This window comes from Pistacia vera, unplaced genomic scaffold (genome assembly GCF_008641045.1).
Source record: "Pistacia vera cultivar Batoury unplaced genomic scaffold, PisVer_v2 Contig699, whole genome shotgun sequence".
Taxonomy (NCBI): Eukaryota; Viridiplantae; Streptophyta; class Magnoliopsida; order Sapindales; family Anacardiaceae; genus Pistacia; species Pistacia vera.
The window spans coordinates 15,095-36,892 of NW_022196555.1; the positions used below are offsets into that span (position 1 = coordinate 15,095).

At 37.4% G+C, this 21,798-nt stretch overlaps 1 protein-coding gene across 1 annotated transcript; it reads right to left on the bottom strand.

The window, feature by feature from the left end:
• Positions 1 to 301: 301 nt before the first annotated feature.
• Positions 302 to 2,881, bottom strand: LOC116114004. The gene is made up of 7 exons (XM_031400151.1): positions 2,296 to 2,881; positions 2,000 to 2,175; positions 1,737 to 1,811; positions 1,559 to 1,589; positions 1,286 to 1,437; positions 1,158 to 1,200; positions 302 to 1,050 (listed from the first exon to the last, which is right to left on the bottom strand). The coding sequence occupies exons 1-7, from the start codon at positions 2,879 to 2,881 to the stop codon at positions 302 to 304; spliced, it is 1,812 nt and encodes a 603-aa protein (XP_031256011.1).
• Between the last annotated feature and the right edge of the window lie 18,917 nt (positions 2,882 to 21,798).

Below are 21,798 nucleotides of genomic sequence, written 5' to 3' on the forward strand. Positions count from 1 at the left end.
TATATTTGAGTTTATAGACCCACTTACAACCAATTGGATTCTTGCCTTGGGGTAAAGGAACTAAGGACTAGGTTTTATTTAATTCCAAAGCTTGTATTTCCTTTTGCATGGCAGCTACCCAATTAGGATCTTGAGAAGCTTTATTAAAGGAAGAGGGTTCCACTAGATTGAGATGAGATAAGAAGGCTTGGGAGCTTGGTGAAATATGACTATAAGATACATAATTAGAGATAGGATATGGGATGCAAGTGGCTGAATTTGAAGTGGAAGGAGAAATAGATGGACATACAAAATCTGAAGTCTAGATAGGGGGCTTTGTAAGTCGACTGGATTTCCTAAGAGGGATGGCAGGTTGAGGTGGAGAGGAATTAATAGATGGAGAGGGAGGTCCTATAGGTTCTGCATGCTGGACAATAGGTAATAAATCGGCTGATAAAGGGACAGTAGGGGCTATAGTTGTAGAAGGTAACTCAATATCCAGAAATTCAGGATCAAAGGGAAAAGGTGATGATGGAGATGTAGACCAAGTGAATGGAAAAATGGTCTCATGAAAAAGAGCATCTCCAGTGACAAAAACTTTATGAGAAGAAATATCATAAAGAAAATATCCCTTTTGAGTCAAAGAATAACCCAAAAAGACACAAAGGGTAGATCTAGGTGACAATATGTCCTTAGGGGTGAGAATGGTAGCATAAGCTACACAACCAAACACATTGATGTGATCTAATGAAGGAGGGTGACCAAAAAATCTTTCAAAAGGTGATATACCTTTGAGAATTGATGAAGGAAACCTATTTATAAGGTAAACTGCTGTTTGCACACGATATCCCCACAAATTATTTGGTATATTGGACTGAAATTTCAAAGCCCTAGCTACTGCAATGATGTGTCTATGTTTCCTCTCAACAACTCCATTTTGTTGAGGGGAATAAGCACATGAGCTTTGATGGACAATACCTTTACTAAGAAATAGATAATGGCATTCTTTATTAAAAAATTCAAGACCATTGTCACTTCTAATGCATTTCGGAGTACAATGGTATTGAGTTTCTATCATTTTAAGAAAATGTTTAATGGTAATGAAAACTTCAGATTTGTATTGCATGAGAAATAACCAGGTTACTCTTGAAAAATCATCAACCAAAGTAAGGAAATACCTAGCATTTCCATGTGTTGGAATCCTATATGGACCCCAAACATCTACATGTAACAAATAAAAAATTCAATTAGAAATTGAAGTACTATGATGGAAGGGAACCCTAGTTTGCTTAGCTAATGGACAAACAGTGTAGTGAGGAGGATTAGAAACATCAAAATCTTTTTGCATATGACGTAATATTGTATAAGGAACATGCCCTAACCTTTGGTGCCACAATTCAGCACTATTAGAAACATTTGCAGCAAGAAAAATATTTGGAAATTCAGAGTCTCCATTAACTGAAAATGACATGGTACATTATTAGTAGAAATATTGGAAACAGCTTTATGCGAATCATCTACTGACATTATTGTTTTTTGTGAATTGAAGTCAAGGAAATATAGCCTTGCTTATGCGTACCAATCCCCTTCAATTTGCCACTGTAACGGTCCTGGATTAGACAAAAATCAGGGTAAAAATTGATAGTACAGTTATTAGAAACTGTAAATTTGGAGACAGAAAGCAAATTGTGTCTAAAGGTTGGTATATGCAAAACTTTTGAGAGATGTATGCCATTGTCCAAAATTGTAGAACCTACATGTGTAATATGAGTCTTAGTGCCATCAGGTAAACCTATAATGGATTTTGAGGAAGGTTTTATGGCAATGGGTGACTGCAAAATATTAAGGTCATAGGTCATGTGATCAGTGGCCCCTGTATCTATGATCCAAACATTTTTATTTGAATCAGGCAATGTAATATCATGTGTACTATTAAAGATACCTGCAAGGTTTGCAACTGAATGATTTGTGGAGGTTACATTCCTGCAAGGTTTGCAACTGAATGATTTGTGGAGGTTACATTCTCTTTTCCTAGCAGCTCCAGAATCTGATTGTACTGCTCCGATGTGAAAACAGGTCCAGTTGGAATATTAGGAGACTTTGCATATGTCGTTTTTGCAACTGTTTCTTGTGATTGCACTTGATTAGCAGAGTATTTGGATTTTGAGTTCCCCTTTCCTTTTGTAAACTGATAATCTGCTGGATAACCATTCAGCTTGTAACAATTGTCACGTTTGTGACCAGGTAGGAGACAATAATCACATTCAATATAAGGTTTCTTTCCCTTATATCTCTACCCTGGATTTTGATTTTTACCATTCTGAGCATAGAGTCTTGTAGTTACATCTGCATTAGTATTCAATCCTGCTAGAATCCTTTGGCTCTCATCTTGATTCACTACGGAATATGCTTTTTTTACACTCGGCAGGGGATTCATCAACAGAATTTGGCTTCTGACCATAGAGTACGACTCATTCAAACCCATCAAAAATTGTAATAACTTTTGTTGATTAAGGTGTTCAGGATATGTATTTCCGGAAGCACTATCTGGAGCAGGAAGACTTACCATAGAATCCAATTCGTCCCATAACGACTTAAGCTTGTTAAAATAAATTGCCATAGTGTTGGTTCCCTGTGTAAGATTCACAATTTCTCTATGGATACCAAAAACCCTAGTGCCATTCACTTTGTGATATTGTTCTTTCAGGTCCTGCCAGACTTGTGAAGCATTGGTTGAATACACAATCCCATTGAAAATTTCTTTGGATACTGAATTAAAAATCCAGGCAAGAACCAAAGAGTTGCACCTTTCCCATTGTGGAGCTAAACGATCATGGACTGAAGATTTTGTGCAAGTTCCATCAACAAAACCGAGCTTGTTTTTGGCACATAGGGAAACCATCGTAGCTCTACTCCAAATACCATAATTTTCTGTTCCTATGAGCTGTCTGACACTAGTACCAACCCTGGTGTATCAGATGGATGAACATAGAGGGGCGAATTTGAATCAATCGACGGTATAGCTGATTCTTTTGCCATAACTGATCTTCCAAAATCTTCAGCTCAAAATTAGATCTCACTGCTTCCAAAATCTACAGCTCAAAACTAAAACAAATTGACGAGTCTTGCGCTTCTTCAAACTAAAAACAGAAGAATCTTGCGTCTCTTCAAGCTGAAATAGAAGAATATGCAAACTAAAATAGAAGAATCTTGCGCCTTTTCAACCTGAAACAGAAGAATACGGAGCTGAAACAGAAGAATACGGAGGTTCAATTGAACCAATTTCTGGAAACAGAAGATTATGGAGGTTCAATCGAACCAATTTCTGGAAAAAAATTTGCAGGAAATCTCCTGCTCTGATACCATGTAGAAGAGAGAAAATTGGGGAAACTGCTATGTATTATTTCGGGTAAAGAAAATACAATCTGTACATTGTCTTTTATATTTACAAACTAACTCAGTAAACTACTAACTGCAGTTAACTAACTCTAGTTAATAACTAACCAAACTTGTAACTAACTCTCTTAACAATAACAGTAACAAACTAACAAACTAACTAAAACTGAATTAAACTGAACTGTACATGTTAACACAACTTGTCAATTCCCACAAAATTTATTCGCAAATTGCAAGAACTAACCAACGATAGAGATGTGCTTAAAAATAACATATTGAAAAGTTGGTTGGGTTAGATCCGGTGGCTTTCAAGCCAACAATATGTTAAAGAACTATTGAATGGAATGTAGTTCTGATGTGATAAGTTTTACTTGTTATGTTACCAAATCATTCTTTATGTTACCAGATCAAACATTATTAGATCAGTGTAATAATCTAAAACTTATATCTATATAAATGTATATAAGAAGTTGAGTTGTATCGCAAACCTTGATATAAACGTATTTCATTTATTGAATTTGTAATCCTTAAATTATTATCTGTTTTATAAAAAAGGATCATTGCACATGTATTCATTCAATAGGGTCTTATTATAATATCAATTTATAACTTCTATAATTCCACTCAATCTGTAGATATAAAGATACATAAACTTATACACTTTTTTTTTTAAAAGACAATGTGTTGAAGTGAAGCCTCAAAACGCTATCGCATAGTGCTTAAAATGACTAAGTAGTGCGCTGTTGTTTTAAGATGCTTGGGAGACTGCTGGTCGTTGATGGCAATAGTGATCCAATGGCTGAGATTTACACTTCAAGTCAACATTACAAGCAGCCCCAAAAATGCAGAAATAATCGGTCTTCTTCTCTCTTTCAGGAAAAATGAGTTCTCTCAATTTTTTTTTTCATTTTTCAGTCCAAAATCAGTGTAGCTCCAGTGAGTGAGTGATTAGTTCTTAGTTATTCTGTGAGGGTTGTGTGTTCTCTCAAATATTAAAGATACCAGGAAGAGTTTCTCTAGATTAGGAGTTACAAAGTGAGTTTTGGTTGTCATTGAGTGAAAGATTGATTGATCTTTGTTCTTGTAAACTGTAAGTTCTTGATCAATTAGTGCAGTGAGCCCCAAATATTCTACAGCTCAACGTGGATGTAGTCTATCCAATCTTGGATAGGTGAACCATAGTAAAAACCTTGTGTTTGTTCTTGATTGTGTTATTATGTGGATTTTTTTGGCTGTGTGATTGATTGATATTGGAGATTGATTATTAGGCTTGAATCTTTACAGTGGTATCAGAGCTAGAATTTCTAGCGTTCTTTGGTCTTTCTTCGATCTGCATGTTTCTTGAAATCTAGGATTCATTAAAAATTGGGGGTTTTTCGATTGATCAGTCTCTTAGTACTCTAAGGTTCTTAGATATGAAATTCAAGGTGTTAATCGTTCAATTGGGTAGGTTTCTTGAAATCTAGGGTTCGTTGAAATTTGGGGGTTTTGTGTCTAACTGCCCTGTTGTACTTTAAGGTCTTTAATCTTGTCAAACCGAGTTGTCAATTCTCTGAAACTAGAGATCAATTTTGATTTCTAGGGTTAAGCGGGTAAATTCTTGATATCTTTACCAAAATTCACACAATGTCTACCACACGGATGGAGATTACACAATATGATGGAAAAATAGACTTTAATAGTTGGAAGAAGAAGATGAAAGCACTGCTTTCCCACAACAAGGTAGTTGTTGCACAAGAAAAGAACGTGGAGAAATGGCCAGAAGAAAAATTAAAGAAGAAGCTAGAAATAGATGAGGAAGCGTATAATCTAATCGTGACGGACCTCTCTGATAATGTTCTAAGGAAGGTAGACGGCCTAGAGACTCCTCTTGCACTATGGGGTAAACTCGAAACACTATATTCTTTGCAATCTGCACCAAATCTTGCATTTTTAAAGGGTGCTTTGTTCTCATATAAAATGGACAGTTATAAGTCTATTGATGATAATCTAGATGAATTCCTTAAAATGACTTTGATACTGAAAGGTACAGACCAGGAATTAGGGGACACCAGTCTTTCTATGATATTGTTAAGCTCAATAATTGAAGAGTATCAAGTGGTTAAGAATGCTTTGCAATATACTGGTACAATACCTAGTCTGGATCTAATTATAGCTTGTCTAAAAGCTAGGGAATTAGAGCTGAAAATCCAAAAATGAAATGGTAATACACTGCTTCTAAAGGGTAAAATTGAGTTTGGTCAACCTAGTAAAGGTACTCAGCATAACCCTAGTTCTAAGAATAAGAAGAAGGGAAAGGGGAATAATAAGCCTAAAAGAGAAACGAGAAAATGCTTTTATTGTAACCAAACAAGCCACTTAAAGAAAAACTACTTTGAGTGGATTAAAAAATAGAAACAGGGAAACACAGAGAGTAATTAGCCTCAACCAAACATGTCATTAAAGAGTTTGAAGTTCTTATAGTGTCTAAGTCAGTCTGTGTACAGGATTGGGTATTAGACTCATGATGTTCTTTTCACATGAGTCCAAATAGAAAATAGTTTCAGGATTATGAAGTATGTGAGTGTGAGACTGTTTTCATGGGTAACAACAATGCTTGTAAAGTGAAAGGGATGGGTAGTATAACCTTAAAGCGAAATGATGGAAAGCTAATTAAATTGACTAAGGTTAGGTTTATCCCTGAACTCAAAAGGAATCTGATCTCTTTAGGAACTCTAGACGAGTCTGACTATTGTTATAGGGCTGACCATGGTTGTCTGAATGTGTATAGAAATAACAACCTTATCCTGAAAGGTGTTAAAATGAATGGGCTCTATGTTCTTTGTGGTAACTATTATTTTGACTGTTTCAATTCTGCTCTTGTTTCTACTAACTTTTCTATGACAGAGAAGTGACACCTCATAATGGACCACATGAGTCAGAAGCGGATGAATATACTCAACCAACAAGGATTGTTTGGCAAGGACACTACAACTACTCTTGACTTCTGTGAGAATTGCGTGCTAGGTAAACAACACAGGATGAGTTTCACAAAAGGAACTCACCTTGCCTCAAACTGTTTGGAATACCTCCGTTCATATTTGTGGGGACCTGAAAAGGTCAAGTCCTATAGGGGAAATTGTTATTTCATGTTTATAGTAGATGATTTCAGTAGGAATAGGGCTGTCCAACGAGGCAAGCTGCTTGCGAGCCGACTCAGCTCGGCTCAAGTACGGCTCGTTAACTGCTTGCCTCGTCTGAAATCGAGCCTCACGAATCGAGCTGGCTCGGCTCGATTCGTGAGAGAATACGAGCCGAGTTCGAGCCTGCCTTGACTTGGCTCGTTAGGCTCGCGAGCCGAGTCAGGCTCGAATTATTAGGGGCATTTTAGGGGTTTTATTAAGTATAAGGGATTAAACTAAAATTTTTAAAACAAAAAGTTTGCAAAAATGACAAAGAACACCCCAATGTTAAAACCCCTAAAAACGTGACAAAAACCTTTCTCCTAAAACTAAACTAAACCAAACCATTTTAGGCAGTCAGCGTCAGATTTGGTGGAGAGTGCAGGGAACAAGGAGAAAAAAGGAGGAAAGAAATCAGAGTTGGTGGAGACTGGAGAGTGCCGGGTAAACAAGGAGAAAGAATGAAAGGAAGAAAGAGAAAATAAGAAAAAAGGAGGAAAAAAAAAGGAAAGAAAGAGAAAATAGGAGAAACAGCGTCATTAGAGAGAGAGAAAATAAGAGAAAGCAAAGAGTAATAAGAAGAGGACGAGAATAACTTCAGAGTTGTGAAGACTGGAGAGAGCAAGGGAAACAGGGAGAAAGGGGAAAAAAAAAAAAAGAGAAACGTGAACCATTGCCATTGAGTCTGGAGAGAGAAAATAAGGCAAATCAATAATAAATCAGAGAGGAAAGAAGTGAAAGAGAGTAATAAATGAGAGAGAGAAAAGAAAGAGTAATAAATGAGGGAAGAGAAAAGCTACACCGAATTTTGAAAAAAAAATTTCATGTTTTTTACTTAGTTCGCAAGCCAGCTGGTTAAGTTGCCCAAATTTTTGTAAAAAAAATTGAATAAAAAAAAAAAACAAAATTATTTGGAGATGGCTCGCGAGTCGGCTCGAACTCGGCTCGATAAGCCGGCTCGCGAGCCAGTTTGAAATAGCCAAATCCATTATCGAGCGGAGCCGAGCTACATAATTTCTAACTTGGCTCGACTCGGTCTCGGCTTGTTTACTCTTCCTCTCTCACGAGCTGAGCTCGATAAGCCAAAAACTCAGCTCGGCTTGGCTTGATAACACCCCTAAGTAGGGAAGTGTGGGTTTACCTTCTGAAATCTAAAGATGAGGCCTTAACTAAGTTTAAGAGCTGTGGAAAATCAAATAGATAAGAGGGTCAAGGCATTAAGAATAGATAATGACCTAGAATTTTGTAATGCTGAATTTGATCAATTCTATAGTGACCAAGGAATTCTTAGGCATAAGACTGTTAGAATGACTTCTCAGCAAAATGGTGTTGTTGAGAGGATGAACAGGACCTTATTAAAGAAGGTTAGATGTCTCCTATTTACCTCAGGATTAACAAAAACCTTTTGGGGAGAAGCTTTGACTACTGCAGCCTACTTAGTGAATAGGAGCCCCTCTAGTGCCATAGAATTTAAGTGCCCTGAAGAGAAATGGTCAGGGAGGATGCCATCCTTGAGCCATTTAAGAGTGTTTAGGTGTGTTGCCTATGCACACATAAGTGAAGGCAAGTTAGAACCTAGATCCATTAGGTGTGTTTTCTTAGGATACCAAGAAAGAACCAAGGGTTATAGGTTGTGGAATAGAGAGTCACCAGGGGTAAAAATCATAGTTAGTAGAGATGTGGTCTTCAATGAAAATGTTTTTCCATGCAAATCTACTAACAATGATGCAAGTACCTTTAGTAACAATGAAGAAAATTATAGTCTAACAAATGTTACTCCAGTTGAGGTAGAGCCAACAATACAACAACCTAATTTGCCACATTTTGAGACTAAATCTAAACCTGAAGCTGTACCAAAACCTATTGAACCTGCCCAAGAAGCTGAAGATGTAACTGGAGAGATTGAGGAACCTCAACATGTTAACTTGCAACAATACCAATTAGCAAGGGACAAAACTAGAAAGGATATTAGACCACCTACAAGATATTCTTATGCGAATTTAATATACATTGCTTTGCTTGCAGGTACTGAAGTCCAGAGGATAGAACCTGATACTTTTGAAGAAGCAATGAGGTCCAAGGACAAAGACAAATGGTGGGCCGCCATGAAAGAAGAGATGCACTCACTTAAGGTAAATGGAACATGGTCTTTGGTCTCCAAACCCCAAGATCATAAACTAATACAGTGTAGGTGGCTGTTTAAACTTAAAGATGGTAGGTCTATGTATGATCCTCCTAGGTATAAAGCTAGATTAGTAGCTAAGGGCTATACAGAAAGAGAAGGCATAGATTTTAAGGAGATTTTCTCTCCGGTAGTTAAGTACAAAACCATCGACTTATGCTATCTTTAGTTGCTCACCAAGATTTAGAATTAGAGCAATTAGATGTAAAAACATCATTTTTGCATGGTAACTTAGAAGAGGAGATTTTCATGTGCCAACCTCCTAGTTTTATAGATAAAAATCTGCTCAGTCATGTATGTTTACTGCATAAGTCTTTGTATGGTCTACAGCAGTCACGTAGACAATGGTATAAAAGGTTTAATTCCTTTATAGTGAGTGTTAGGTTTATGAGGAGTAAGTATGATAGCTGTTTCTATTTTGCATTGAGTGACAACATGCCAATTTATCTATTGTTGTATGTTGATGATATGCTACTTATTAGCAAATCTAAGTCTAGGATAGATGATTTAAAACAAAAACTCAATTCTGAATTTGATATAAAGGACTTAGGTGTTGCTAAGAAAATACTAGGAATGGTAATAAATAGAAACAGAGTAGGTTGTGAACTTAAAATTTAACAGCAATCATACTTATAGAAATTGGTTGCTAAATATGGGATGTCTGGCTTAAAGATGGTATCTATGCCTTTAGCTAATCACTTTATGTTAAGTAAATCTCCAAGCCCCAAGTTTGATTTTGAGTTGTTTAAAATGGAAAATGTACTTTATTCTAATGCAATAGGTTCAGTTATGTATGCTATAATTAGTACTAGACTAGACTTGTCCTTTGCTATTTCTCTGCTTAGTAGGTTTATGTCTAATCTTGGAACTAAACATTGGTCTGCATTAAAATGGTTGTTGAGATATATCAATAGTATATCACATGTTGATTTGGAATGGTGTAAGAGAGGTAATGCACTTGATCTTGTGAGATATGTAGATTCTAATTTTGCAGGAGACAAGGATATTAGGAAGTCAACTACCTCTTATTTCTTTACTTTTGGTAGAAATTGTGTGAGTTGGAAGTCTTAGCTACAACCAATTGTAGCACTATCCACAATTGAAGCATAATATGTAACAGTGGCAGATGTGTTCAAGGAAGCTTTGTGGCTTCAAGGAATTCTGTGAGAAGTAGAACTAATGGATGGTGTGGTGACAATATACTATGACAGCCAAAGTGCAATAAACTTGAGTAAAAATCTTGTCTACCATGAGAGGACCAAGCATGTGGATGTTCGATTCCATTTTGTTAGAGATTTGGTAGCACAGGGAGTGATTAATCTGAAAAAGGTGGTAACTAAAGACAATCCGACAGATTTAGGTACCAAAGTTGTTACTGCTGCCAAGTTCAAGCTTTGCTTGGACTTGTTGTTCATAAAATAGGCAGCAGTAACTGAGCTATGAAGGAATATGTAGTGGATTAGCTACACTAATGAGATTCTAGAACAGATGGTAGTGTTTTAGGCCTTCAAGGTGGAGATTGTTGAAGTGAAGCCTCAAAACGTTGTCGCATAGTGCTTAAAATGACTAAATAGTGCGCTGTCGTTTTAAGATGCTTGGGAGAATGTTGGTCGTTGATGGCAATATGATCCAATGGCTAAGATTTACACTTCAAGTCAACATTACAAGTAGCCCCAAAAATGCAGAAATAATCAGTCTTCTTCTTTCTTTTAGGAAAAAAATGAGTGCTCCCAATTTTTTTTTTCATTTTTTAGCCCAAAATTAGTGTAGCTTCAGTGAGTGAGTGATTAGTTCTTAGTCATTCTGTGAGGGTTGTGTGTTCTCTCAAAGATTAGAGATACCAGGAAGAGTTTCTCTAGATTAGGAGTTACAAAGTGAGTTTTGGTTGTCATTGAGTGAAAGATTGATTGATCTTTGTTCTTATAAACTGTAAGTTCTTGATTAATTAGTGCAATGAGCCCCAAATATTCTAGAGCTCAACGTGGATGTAGTTTATCCAATCTTGGATAGGTGAACTACGGTAAAAACCTTGTGTTTGTTGTTGATTATGTTATTGTGTGGATTGTTTTGGCTGTGTGATTGATTGATATTGGAGATTGATTATTAGGCTTGAATCTTTACACATAGTATTGAAAACCAATTTCTCATTTATATAAGGTATACCATAATTTCTTATTTGTAAAGTTATAACTCATTTATATTTCGAATCAAACATAATACTTTCATTGGCAGTTAATGGAGATGAAACAACATCTATTATAGAAGATATAACCCAAATTTGACTAATGACCCAATCTAACTAAAAAAGATGCGAAAAATAAAATAAGTGTGTTTGTGCCGCATAACCTGTTCTAATACGCACTTCCAATTACATTTTTATAACATCAACACAATAACATCACCTCACTGGCTGTCCAAACTCACTTAAACTTACTCCATTGTCTTAAACACTTGTCCTCCCAATTAAATTTGCCATCTGTCAGTCAAACAATGCTTACTCCCTAGCTTTGTTTTATTCTTCCATTCCATCTTTAAATACTAAGCAACCAGAAGCACTAATATATATATCTCTTATTCCTTCTTTAAAAAAATTTCCATTTTATCTCTATTTATGGCTTCTCGCTATGAGGTTGAAGTGACCATTTCCTCAGCCAAGGACTTGAAGAACATCAACTGGCATTATGGCCCAACCAGGCCATATGATGTTGTCTGGGTTAACCCTAACAACAAGTGCTCCACCAAGGTTGATGAGAACGGCGACACGTGCCCTTTTTGGGACCAGAGACTTGTCATCCTTTTGCCGGGACCCGTCAACGGAGACTCCACTCTATACACCGATGTAGTCCACGCTGGCAATGAAGAGGGGACCAAAAAGTTGATCAGATCTGATCGGATCGGCTCGTCTCAAGCTGAGAGATGTTCTTGATGACGTTGGTATCGATGAACGTGTCAAGCGTACATTGACTCTCAAGAGACCTTCTGGTAGGCCTCAAGGAAAAGTTGAAGTTAAGGTTAATATCTTAGAGCACCATTATGCTCCGCCTAGTGTGCATTACACACCCCTTTATGGTATTCCATCTCAAGTTATGATGCGTCGAAGATGAGACTTAAAACCTGAAAATTCTTCAAGATGAGCATGCTTCAATGTTTTGATCATAACTTGAGCTGTAGAAATCAGAATTAGATGATTCTTATGGTGTTGGAAAGCTTATTCAGAGGGCTACAAATTTTTATTGATGAATTTTCCAAATTATAAAGATATCAGATTCATGGGACAGAAAGAACTATCACTGCAGTGACCTTTTTTGTCTCTGTAGCAATGGAGTGTGGGCTTGGATGGGTTGTTTTAGTCCAAATTTGACTTATTTGAGGCATTTAATTCTTTCCTGATTAACCTTCAAACCCTAGCACTATAAATAAGAGTCTTTAATTAATTTTTATAGATGAGAGAAGGGAGAAAAAGCAACCACTCTTTGGAGATTAGAATTCAGAGAGTTTTGGTTCACAAATTCGAGAAGTTTTTTTATTTTTCTTTCTTGTTCTCATGTTGTTGATACAATGGCTGTTTTTTATTACTAAAGTATGAACTAAATTTATTGTCTAGGGCTAATATGTAGCCCAATTTTATGAATATGCATTAAATTATTTGTTGTTAATTTTTATTAAGTTTTGTTTTAAGTTTTATTATTGCACTTAATGCTTTCAATTCTTAAAGGCCTAAGAGTTGAATGATTTTATGGGTTAGGTTGAGATCGAGAGATGAAACCTAATTAGTCCAAGATAATAAAACCATTGATTAAGCAAACACTAGAGATAGGTTACCGTGATCTGTGAGGCTTTGGTAAATTCTATAAAACTTAATGATCTCTTAGCTTTTAAAACCACTTTAGAGATATTTTGGGTTGTTGATTAAGGGTTAATTTGATAATTGTTCGAGAGAAAATTATCAGCATATTAGGGAATTTGGCCTTTAGAATAAGCTTAATTAGGTTAGCAATAATTGTCAATGCATAGGATTAAATTGGTGTGAAATCTATGCCCTAGGTTTAGTCATATTGATCTTTTTACCAAAGTATTAATAAAATTCTGCTTTTGTTTAGTTTTTAATTTGTTTTATTTTTCATTAAATTCTTTCTTAGGGAATCAGATTAATCAAATAGTAAATAAGATAGGTTAGTTTGGTACTTGGTAGTAGTAGTTCTCTTGGGATTCGACACTCGTTGCTCGAACTTTATTACTTGCGCGATTTCGTACACTTGTGAATAGCCTGTCATTCACTTATGATGTTTGCACATTTATTTGGTTAAGCACAATTGTATCTATAGTTTACACATAATAAATGTGTGCACATTTCCTTAGTCTGAACTTAGTGTAAATATGTAGACACATTTACGTCAGATGTGTAAACATTTTTTCAGTCAGATCCTTTAGTATAGGTGTCATATTTTCATTGCTTGTTACGTATTTTCCAGTTCTGAAATATGCATGATTGGTCCAATTATAAGTGTCTGATATTTTAGAAGTGATCCAAGAAAGTTGTGCTTTTTTCAGATGTGATCCAACAAAGTTGTTGAAAACTTTCCTTAAATAGCCCAACATTTGTAAGCCTTTGTCGGTTGATTATCTAAGGGTTTGTTGAGCAAGGATTATATAATGTCTTCTTCATCCTTGCGTTTTTGCTCTCTGAAGTTTCTTAGAGAGTTTATTCTTTGGTCAGGTTCCTTATATGGTTTGGTAGTCAAAATACTTTGCTTATGTTTTGTTATTGAGTTTTTGTTGGAACGTGGTTCATTTGACGAAAGCTTGAACACTATTTAGCTGAAAATTGACTTCGGCCTTGAAGCTTAAGTGGAGCTCGAACTGTCCAGCAGGTTTCTTGGATTCAAGCAACTTGTAGAAGAACATTTGAGCAACCAAAGGGGGGAGTTAGAGTGTTGTGAAATAGTGAGCGTTTTACATTTGTTTACTTAATTTCAAGTCAGTAATTGACTTGCAAGCTTTTTCTATAGTGGATTTACTTTGTTTGGACTTGGTCCCATGGATGCAGGTTGTTAGCCGAACCATGTAACAATCCTTGTGTGCTTTACTTTATATCTTTGATGATTGGTATTGTGTTGTTGATGAATATCCATTCTCACAAGCACAAATGAACTCAATCAACTTATTTCGCAGGAGTTTAATGAACTAGATTAGTTGTAAACTTTTATTTGGTATGAGAGCACATTCTGAAGAGTTATTTCAGTAGATTCATTCTTATTTGAATGCTTTCTATATATACATAACTTTAGCTACCTAAAATGCCCTTATATTATAATAAGCATAAATTTAAATAAAATGTTAAAATTAGACTTTTAATTTATTTCATTTAAAATATTTTAAAACTACATTATCTTATTAATAATAGATGTAGTTTCTAGTGGCCGGAAATTTTTTTGGTGAACTTTGGTAATCAATTTGGTATCAAAATGATCATATTTTTATACTCTCTCCATCTCTACATTTTTTTTTTTTTTTTATCAATAGATGTGTCATTTAGTTGGGATCTGACGGAGAAAGTTTGGCTGTGGCACTTTCTTCGTCAATCCCGATCAGAAGCTACCTTTATTTCAATTGAATTTTATATAGCTAGATAGGTTGGTCAAGCAATATCATTTTGTTATCAATTTTACTTCTTTCAAGCGTTGAAAAATTTTTAGGTCACATGCTAGCGGCGGATTCCAGCGTTAGGATTTCGGCAATGGGTTGACCAAAATTCACTTCTATAATATTTTATTTAATTAACTATATAATAAGGATATATTAGTATTGTTGATGCAAAAGTTATACCGACTAGAGTGATCTGATTGACCTTGGTGGAACCGAAACTGATGTGTGTGTGATTAAAGATAATCAGCAATGCAATATGAATGTAAATGTAAAGCAAGTAAAGAACACAAAAGGTTTTTAAAGTGGTTCGGCAAGTTTAGATCCTGAGCCTACGTCCACTATTTTTCTTATTGCTTTGAGAGCTTACAAGAAAGTAGTACTTTACCTAGAACAATTTGCTAACCCCTCTTCCATCGTTGGAAGGAGTTTATATACAAGTTTTTTACAAAGGAAAGAGCGAAATTAAAGGAATTACAATCAAGATTAAAGTGCAACTCTGATATTCTCGTGATTGAGCGCTAAGATCGAATCATTGCTATTGATCTGATCTCTTCCGAAATATCCAAGATTTGAGCTTATCTGTGACTTGCTTGAACAACTGTCATGATTGGTCGCGACTAGCTTATGCTGGGTCGAACAAGTCTTGAGCTGAACTGATTCTGGGTTGAGCTATAACCTCACAGAAATCTGACTTCTCCAACTTAATGGGAAAATCCCACACAACATCTGCCCCCTAGTGTTTGGTGCTTGTTTCGAGCTATGAAGACTAATTGCTTGATTTGATATTAAGCTTGAACTTCACAAGTTGTACGTTAAATGTAGATTTGGCCGAGCTTCATGAGTCAGACTTAATTTCAGTCAATGTGAACAAGACTTAGCCTTTTTTTTGCTGTGACATTCACGACAAACATGGAATTTGAATTGAGGGGCATGCGAGTAATTTCCACACGGTCGTGTAGCAGACTTTTGCAGTTACTTTTCATCATGCGTGGGTGACTACAGTTGTCCACGTGAGAAGTTGAGGCAACGTACAGCTACGGTTATGATTGCAGAAGTTTGACGATTGATCACCTTTTGTGGATGATCAACATATGGCCACGTCGAACAGTCAAGATTGCTCAATGAATGGAGGGCTAAGATTTGTCAAAGATCGACGGTCGAGGTTGAATCTTGCCTCTTTGTCTCCTATGCTCACCACTACAAAAGCGGACATCTTTCGTCAGAACTTCATATTTGCAATATTCTCAAGAGTTTATTTGCCTCTTTTTTTGTTGTTGCTCTCTCACATTCATGATGACTTTTCGGCAAACTCCCATCGCATTTTACACTTTGGTAAGGCTTTTTTTCTCCCTTCTTTATTTTAAACTTTCTTTGTTGAGGGTGGCCATTGTCGTGGCCACATTAGCTTTTTTAGGGTTTTTTGAGTAGTTGCACTGGTTTGGGTTTTAGAGGGGTTTAATGTGGTCACTGGAATCCTGGTAGCTTGTCGTATCTTTTGATTGACGCGAGCTATCTTGGATGCCTAAACTGAAAGCAAAGTGTGGATAGATCATCAAAATTTCGAGCTCTGACACTGGATCGCTTCTCTTTCAAGTATCCAAAGGCACGCTTCCACTATGTCTTCGTCCAGTAGCCATAGGATAGATCAACTTTTTGATTCCCTAGCAACCTTGGCTGTTCGCTGGGAAGTTGTCCTGAAGGTTTCTAAGGACCTTATTGTAAGGAGCTGAGATAGTGATGTTGTAGGCTCGTCAGACCATGCTTTTGCAAAGACTCCCCCACCAAGGAGGTCTCTAATTCCCAAGCCCTAGAAGGAACCAAGTTCCTTGATTGGGGCTGATGATATCGAGCAGATAAAGGATGTTTATGCGACTCAACTTCCATTGAGGGCTTCAAGAGATATCTCCCAGAAAAATCCCCCAACAAGTTAGGCGGCGATTTTAGATGCCCTCTTGAGGTGTGGGATGTCCATTCCCCCTCATTATTTCATTGCCAATGTTTTGAATAAGTTTGGCATTGCTCCCTTTCAATTGACAGGGAACTCGTACATAATTATTGTAGGTATTTACATAACATATATGATAGTTGAGTTAGGCAAGTTATTGGTGGAAGAGCTCGTCCACCTATATAGGCTGAAAAAGAGTCAAGACCACACATACTACATAAGGCAAGGAAGGACCACTTTACCGGTTTGGTCAGAGTCCCGAAGAAGATTTCGAATTGGGACTCCCAATATTTTTTCTATGAGGCTGGGGAGACTGCACTTTTGTCTTGGAAGCTAGTAAGACTCCGATCTTTGTGCAAATAAAGAGGGTTTCCAAGTCTGGCTAGCGAACTAACCTTACATTCTCTTTGTTTTGCAATAAATATCGAGCAGAACTTCCTCCCTGAAGCTATCTTAGAGTGGCTTCAACGTTTTAGCAATCTTTCCCGCAGTGAGCGTGACGTTACCGAGCTTATCTCTTAGTTGATAGCGTACCGCTTATGTACCGACTCAGCAAAGTTCTACACTATTTTTGAGAAAGGTAAGTGCTCAGTAGCTCGTTGTTTATGTTCTTCTCTTGATAGGTCACCAACAGTTTATCTTTCTTTGCAGATATATGGGCCGATAAGCCAAAAGGCTTGAAGAAGAAAGAACCAGCCCGTAGGGCTGCCAATAAGTCCTTAATCATCCCGGCGAAGAAGTAGCTCGCGGATACTACCAGGGAAACCATACAAGGTACCTCGTAGCCAACCCTCAAATGTAGCGGTGGTGAACTTGGAGAGGGTGCAAGTGTAAAGAAACCTGCGACTGCTTCGAAGGCAGTCAAGCCCGAGCCCCGCAAGGGTTCGACGAAGAAAATCTCTAAGCAAGTTAGAGGCTCGAGGAAGAAGAAAGTGACTAAGCAGCAAGACGGCTTGGGGAAGAAGAAAGCGACTGAGCAGCAAGACGGCTTGAGCAAGAAGAAATCGACCGAGCAGCAGAGAGGCTCAAGAAAGCAGAAAGTGACTGAGCAATTGCCAAGCTTAGGAAAAAAGACTTTCGGGGCTGCTAGTGGGCCGAAGAACATCTTGGCCAAAAGCACAACCAAGAAGAAGTTTTCCCGACAGATGAGCCTGTTATCGTTGTCGAAAGCATTCGTCTCTATGACGTGGCAGGGGGAAAGCGAACGAGGTAGCTCAGGCCGAGCTTGACAAACTAATTGGCAAGCTCCGAGAGCATGTAGGCGTTGGAGCCTCAACGGCCAGGGAGGCCATTTCGTTGCAAAACAACTAGATGCTTAAAGTTGCCCCTCCTCACGAGCAGTTTGCTTGTGCCTGCAGCTATGTCAACTTTGGTAGTTCGCCTTTCTCTCATTGTTTAAAGGCTTTCTCATTTACTTTTTGCTAATTGTTTCTTCTTTTCCAGGCTTGCACGACAACTAAGCTCCTTCTTGATGTGAGCTATCTCACCGTGGTGGGTAATCATGGTAGTGTGCCGAATGCTCCAAATTAATAACCTTACTAACCTAACTACTAAATCGCATATCAGGTGAGCAAGGGTCGATCCCACAGTGAATGATTCGATTAAATCATATATTCTAACCAATAACCATAACGAAAATAACAGAAAAATAAAATAAAATAAGATCCTAAACAGTAAACATGACAACAAAATAATGAAAGGGGTTGTAGACAATGCAATCTAAAGTGAAACGAATAAATCTCCAATGGTAGAAAATATCATATTAAAAACAGCTAGTTCTCGATTCAAGATCGACCTAAACATGCATTGGACATGAACTAACCGTAAAATTATTCTATCTCGTTAGTATGGAATGATTGACCCTAGGAAACAGCAAGCTCTGTTACCCGAATTTTCCCTTCATTGTCACTACTGAAATAAGCTCTTCAATTAGATCATAACCCTTGAACAACCTAGAATAAGCTCTCTAAGTTTAATTCAATAGCAACCTTAAGAATTAGGAAAATAGATCAATCCAAGCAACAATCACGCAAGATCGGATTATTAAACTTAGGTTATGTTATTCAAGGTGACAGATTGAGAACTTGTCCGTAATCATCTATCATCATGTGTTACTCATTGAATAGAAAGAGGACAATTACGTATCACAATTCCTAATTCTAACATTTGAAATTCTGATTAAATAATTTAGCAGGCCATTACTAAATCACCCAAACAAAAATCATAAACAATTAAAACAAAATAACATAAACAATTCCAATAAGAACGAGATTAAGAACAATGTTATTGAAGTTAAGTTACACCAATGACATGAATTCAGGCTTCAAAATCCTCTTAAACTGAAGAAGAAAGATCAGTCGCACATATTGACGTAGAAAGTAAAAAACTCAAAGAAAAACATCCACTGCCATCCTCACCCCCGTTTAACCTAACAACTCATAAATAAATAACGTGTTTTTCCTCAATTCTGCCCTAGGAAAAATGGAAATTACTTTCCTAGACCTTTCCTAAACGATAGACTTCTAAAACTGTCAATCCTTATCAGATATGGAAAACAGAATTCGTAATCCAGTTTGCACCAGGATTCTCACAATGTAAAAGAACTTTTCTGGGCTTGGTCACTTCATAAAAGTTGTAGTCCTGGATGTGTAGATGAATTTGGGCTTTTGAATCACCTGCTTTCAATATCTGAAGCTCCAGTTAGGCCCATTCAAAGACTCAATACTGAGCCAGGAAATCCTTCCGCGAATAGGATTCCAGGTCCGGTTTTGCAACAACTAATGAGGACCCAAACGAATTCAGATTCTCACCTATAATACCTTCTTGAAAGGCTTGATTCGTCTACTTTACTTTTTCTGAAGAACACTTTTGCGATCGAGAAATCTGACTCCATGAAAAACCTGAAAAACGCAACACTGGTCAGAATAACTAAAAATCTGGAATTTCTCAATCTTTTCTCAATTATTTCATAAAGTTTATCCAAATATGCCAAACTTACAAAATAAACTCTAATCAACTCAACTAGGCATAAAACATAACAAAAAACATAATATGGAAGGAATAAAAATATATAAATTACACTCTTATCAATTCACATGGAATGGCAAAAGGCAAAGAAAGTGAATGAGGATGCCTTGGTGAGGGACAATGTGGCAGAGAAGGAAAGGGAGTCATTGCGGGCCGACCTTGAGCGACTAAAAAAGCAGGCTAAGGCTTTCGAGGTCAAGGAGAGAGAGTTCCTTAATAAACTCTCAACAAGCGAGGCTGCTCAGAAAAAGGCTAAGGTGGACCTTACCAAGGCTGAGAATGATCTGGCACATCAGTGAGGTGCCAACAACAAGCTGAACTCCGAGCTTACAGTGGCTCAAAATGTTGCGTTTAACTAGGAAGCCAAGTATGTGGAGGCTTTGGGCCAAATCTTCCAAGAGAGGGAAGATCGCAAGAAGGCCGAGTCAATGGCCGTCTGGCTCAAAATAGATGTTAAGTAGCTAAAGTTGGAAGTCAAGAGTCACGCTTGGGAGACGTCGATCTACTTGGTCTAACAGCATTGGCAAACCCATCCTCGCTAGACTTCTCCTTCCTTCCGGCGGTCTACCGGAAGGAAATATAGAGAATGAAAGCTAAGGCGGAAGGCTTGGAGTTTGTTTACTCAGACAACTCCAGCTCGACAAGAGCAAGGATAAGGAAGGAGGCGACGAAGAGGAAGAGGTCACCGTCAAGCAAGAGGTCGAAGACCCGACCTCGCTAGCCTCGCTCCCAGCTGATGCCAATAGCCTTTCCCCAGTCGAGCCACCAAAAGATCCCCCAGTTCCTGCTCTAGAAGATGCTGCTCAAGCTCCTGCCATCAAAGATGTTACAGCCCCTGCTGTTTAGTCTTTTTTTCTTTTTTGCTTTTTAAGTTTAGTTTGTAACTAAACTCTCATTAATAAATGGAAATTTGGTTTTTCCCATTTTTGTCAAGCAGTACTTTTATTTATGCTGAGTCATTTTAATTGATATAATCAAACTTAGCGTAAAATATTCGAATTTGCTCCAAGTTATGCGTAACTTGCTTCTTTAGGAACTTCTCAAATTAGACAAGAAAATATTTCTTACGACAACATCGAGTTTAGACTAGTTGCTCGTCTCGCGTTTTGGTCGTTGATTTATGATTGAATTTCTTTCGACGTGTTTTACTTAAGCGTTTCTCAAGTTTTAACTTCATTGGGTCGAGAATTTCTCCCTTGATGAGTTGAATTTTGGCGTGGCTTACAAAGCTAAGCTGCCTTTTTTCGAACTCTTGACTCTGAGTTTTTCATAATTGATTGCTTAGGTTGCGATTTTGAAACAACAGATAAATAATAAAAAACAAAGATAAAAAGTTATGAATAGTATCTCTTTATTGATAAACGAAATTTGGCCATAAGAGACCTTACATTAATTAAGAAAAAGGAAAGGAGATAGAACAAAATTGAAACCCGAGCTGCTTATTGGTAGAACCTTCGCAGATGTTCGGTATTCCATACTCGTAATAGAGCTTCACCATTGAGGTGCTCCAGGTGAAAAATTTATGGTGCCAACTTTTCAAATATCCTAAAAGGACCTTCCCATTTGGGCCCAAGTGCCCCCAAGTTTGGGTTATGTGTACTCAGGATAACCTTTCCAAGAATTAGGTTGCCCACCTCGATGTCTTGGTTTTTGACCTTAGAGTTTAAGTATCTTTTGGTTCTCTGTTGATAGGAAGCAACCCTTAGTTGAGACTTAGCCTAGTGTTCTTCGATTAGATCCAACCTTAGACAAAGAAGATCTTTGTTTGTTTCTTCATTGAAGACCTCTCTCCAAAATGAGCTAATCCACACTTCTACTGAGGTCATTGCCTCGCATCCATAAGAAAGCGAGAATGGGGTTTCTTCTGTTGAGCTTTTGGCAATTGTTCTATAGGACCATAGGGCCTCAAGAAGTTTGTCTACCCATCTTCCTTTAAGAGAGTCGAGCTTCTTCTTGATGGTGTGCTTGATTACTTTATTAACAGCTTTTACTTGACCATTGGCTTCGGGTCGTTAGACATCAAAGAAACTTTTCTTGATTCCAAGCCTTTCACAGAATGATTGTAAGTCTTCGCAATCGACCTATTTTCCATTGTCGGTTATGATGGTATGAGGGATTCCGAATCTACAAATAATGTTCTTGTAGATGAAATCCTTAAGCTTGTTTGAAGTGATGGTGGCTAAAGGCTCGACTTCTGCCCACTTGGTGAAGTAATCAACTGCGACCACCGCGAATTTGATACCTCATTTTCCTTAAGGCACTAGGCCTATCAAATCAATCCCTCGGATCGTGAATGGTCGTGGACTTGTCAAAGTGATCAGCTCTTGAGGTGGAGCTCGTTGAATATATGTGAACCTCTGACATTTGTCGCACTTGCGAACGAAGTCGGTGGCATCGTCAAAGATTGTCGGCTAATAGTATCCCTGGCGAAGTACTTTGTATGCCAAAGATCTGCCTCCGAC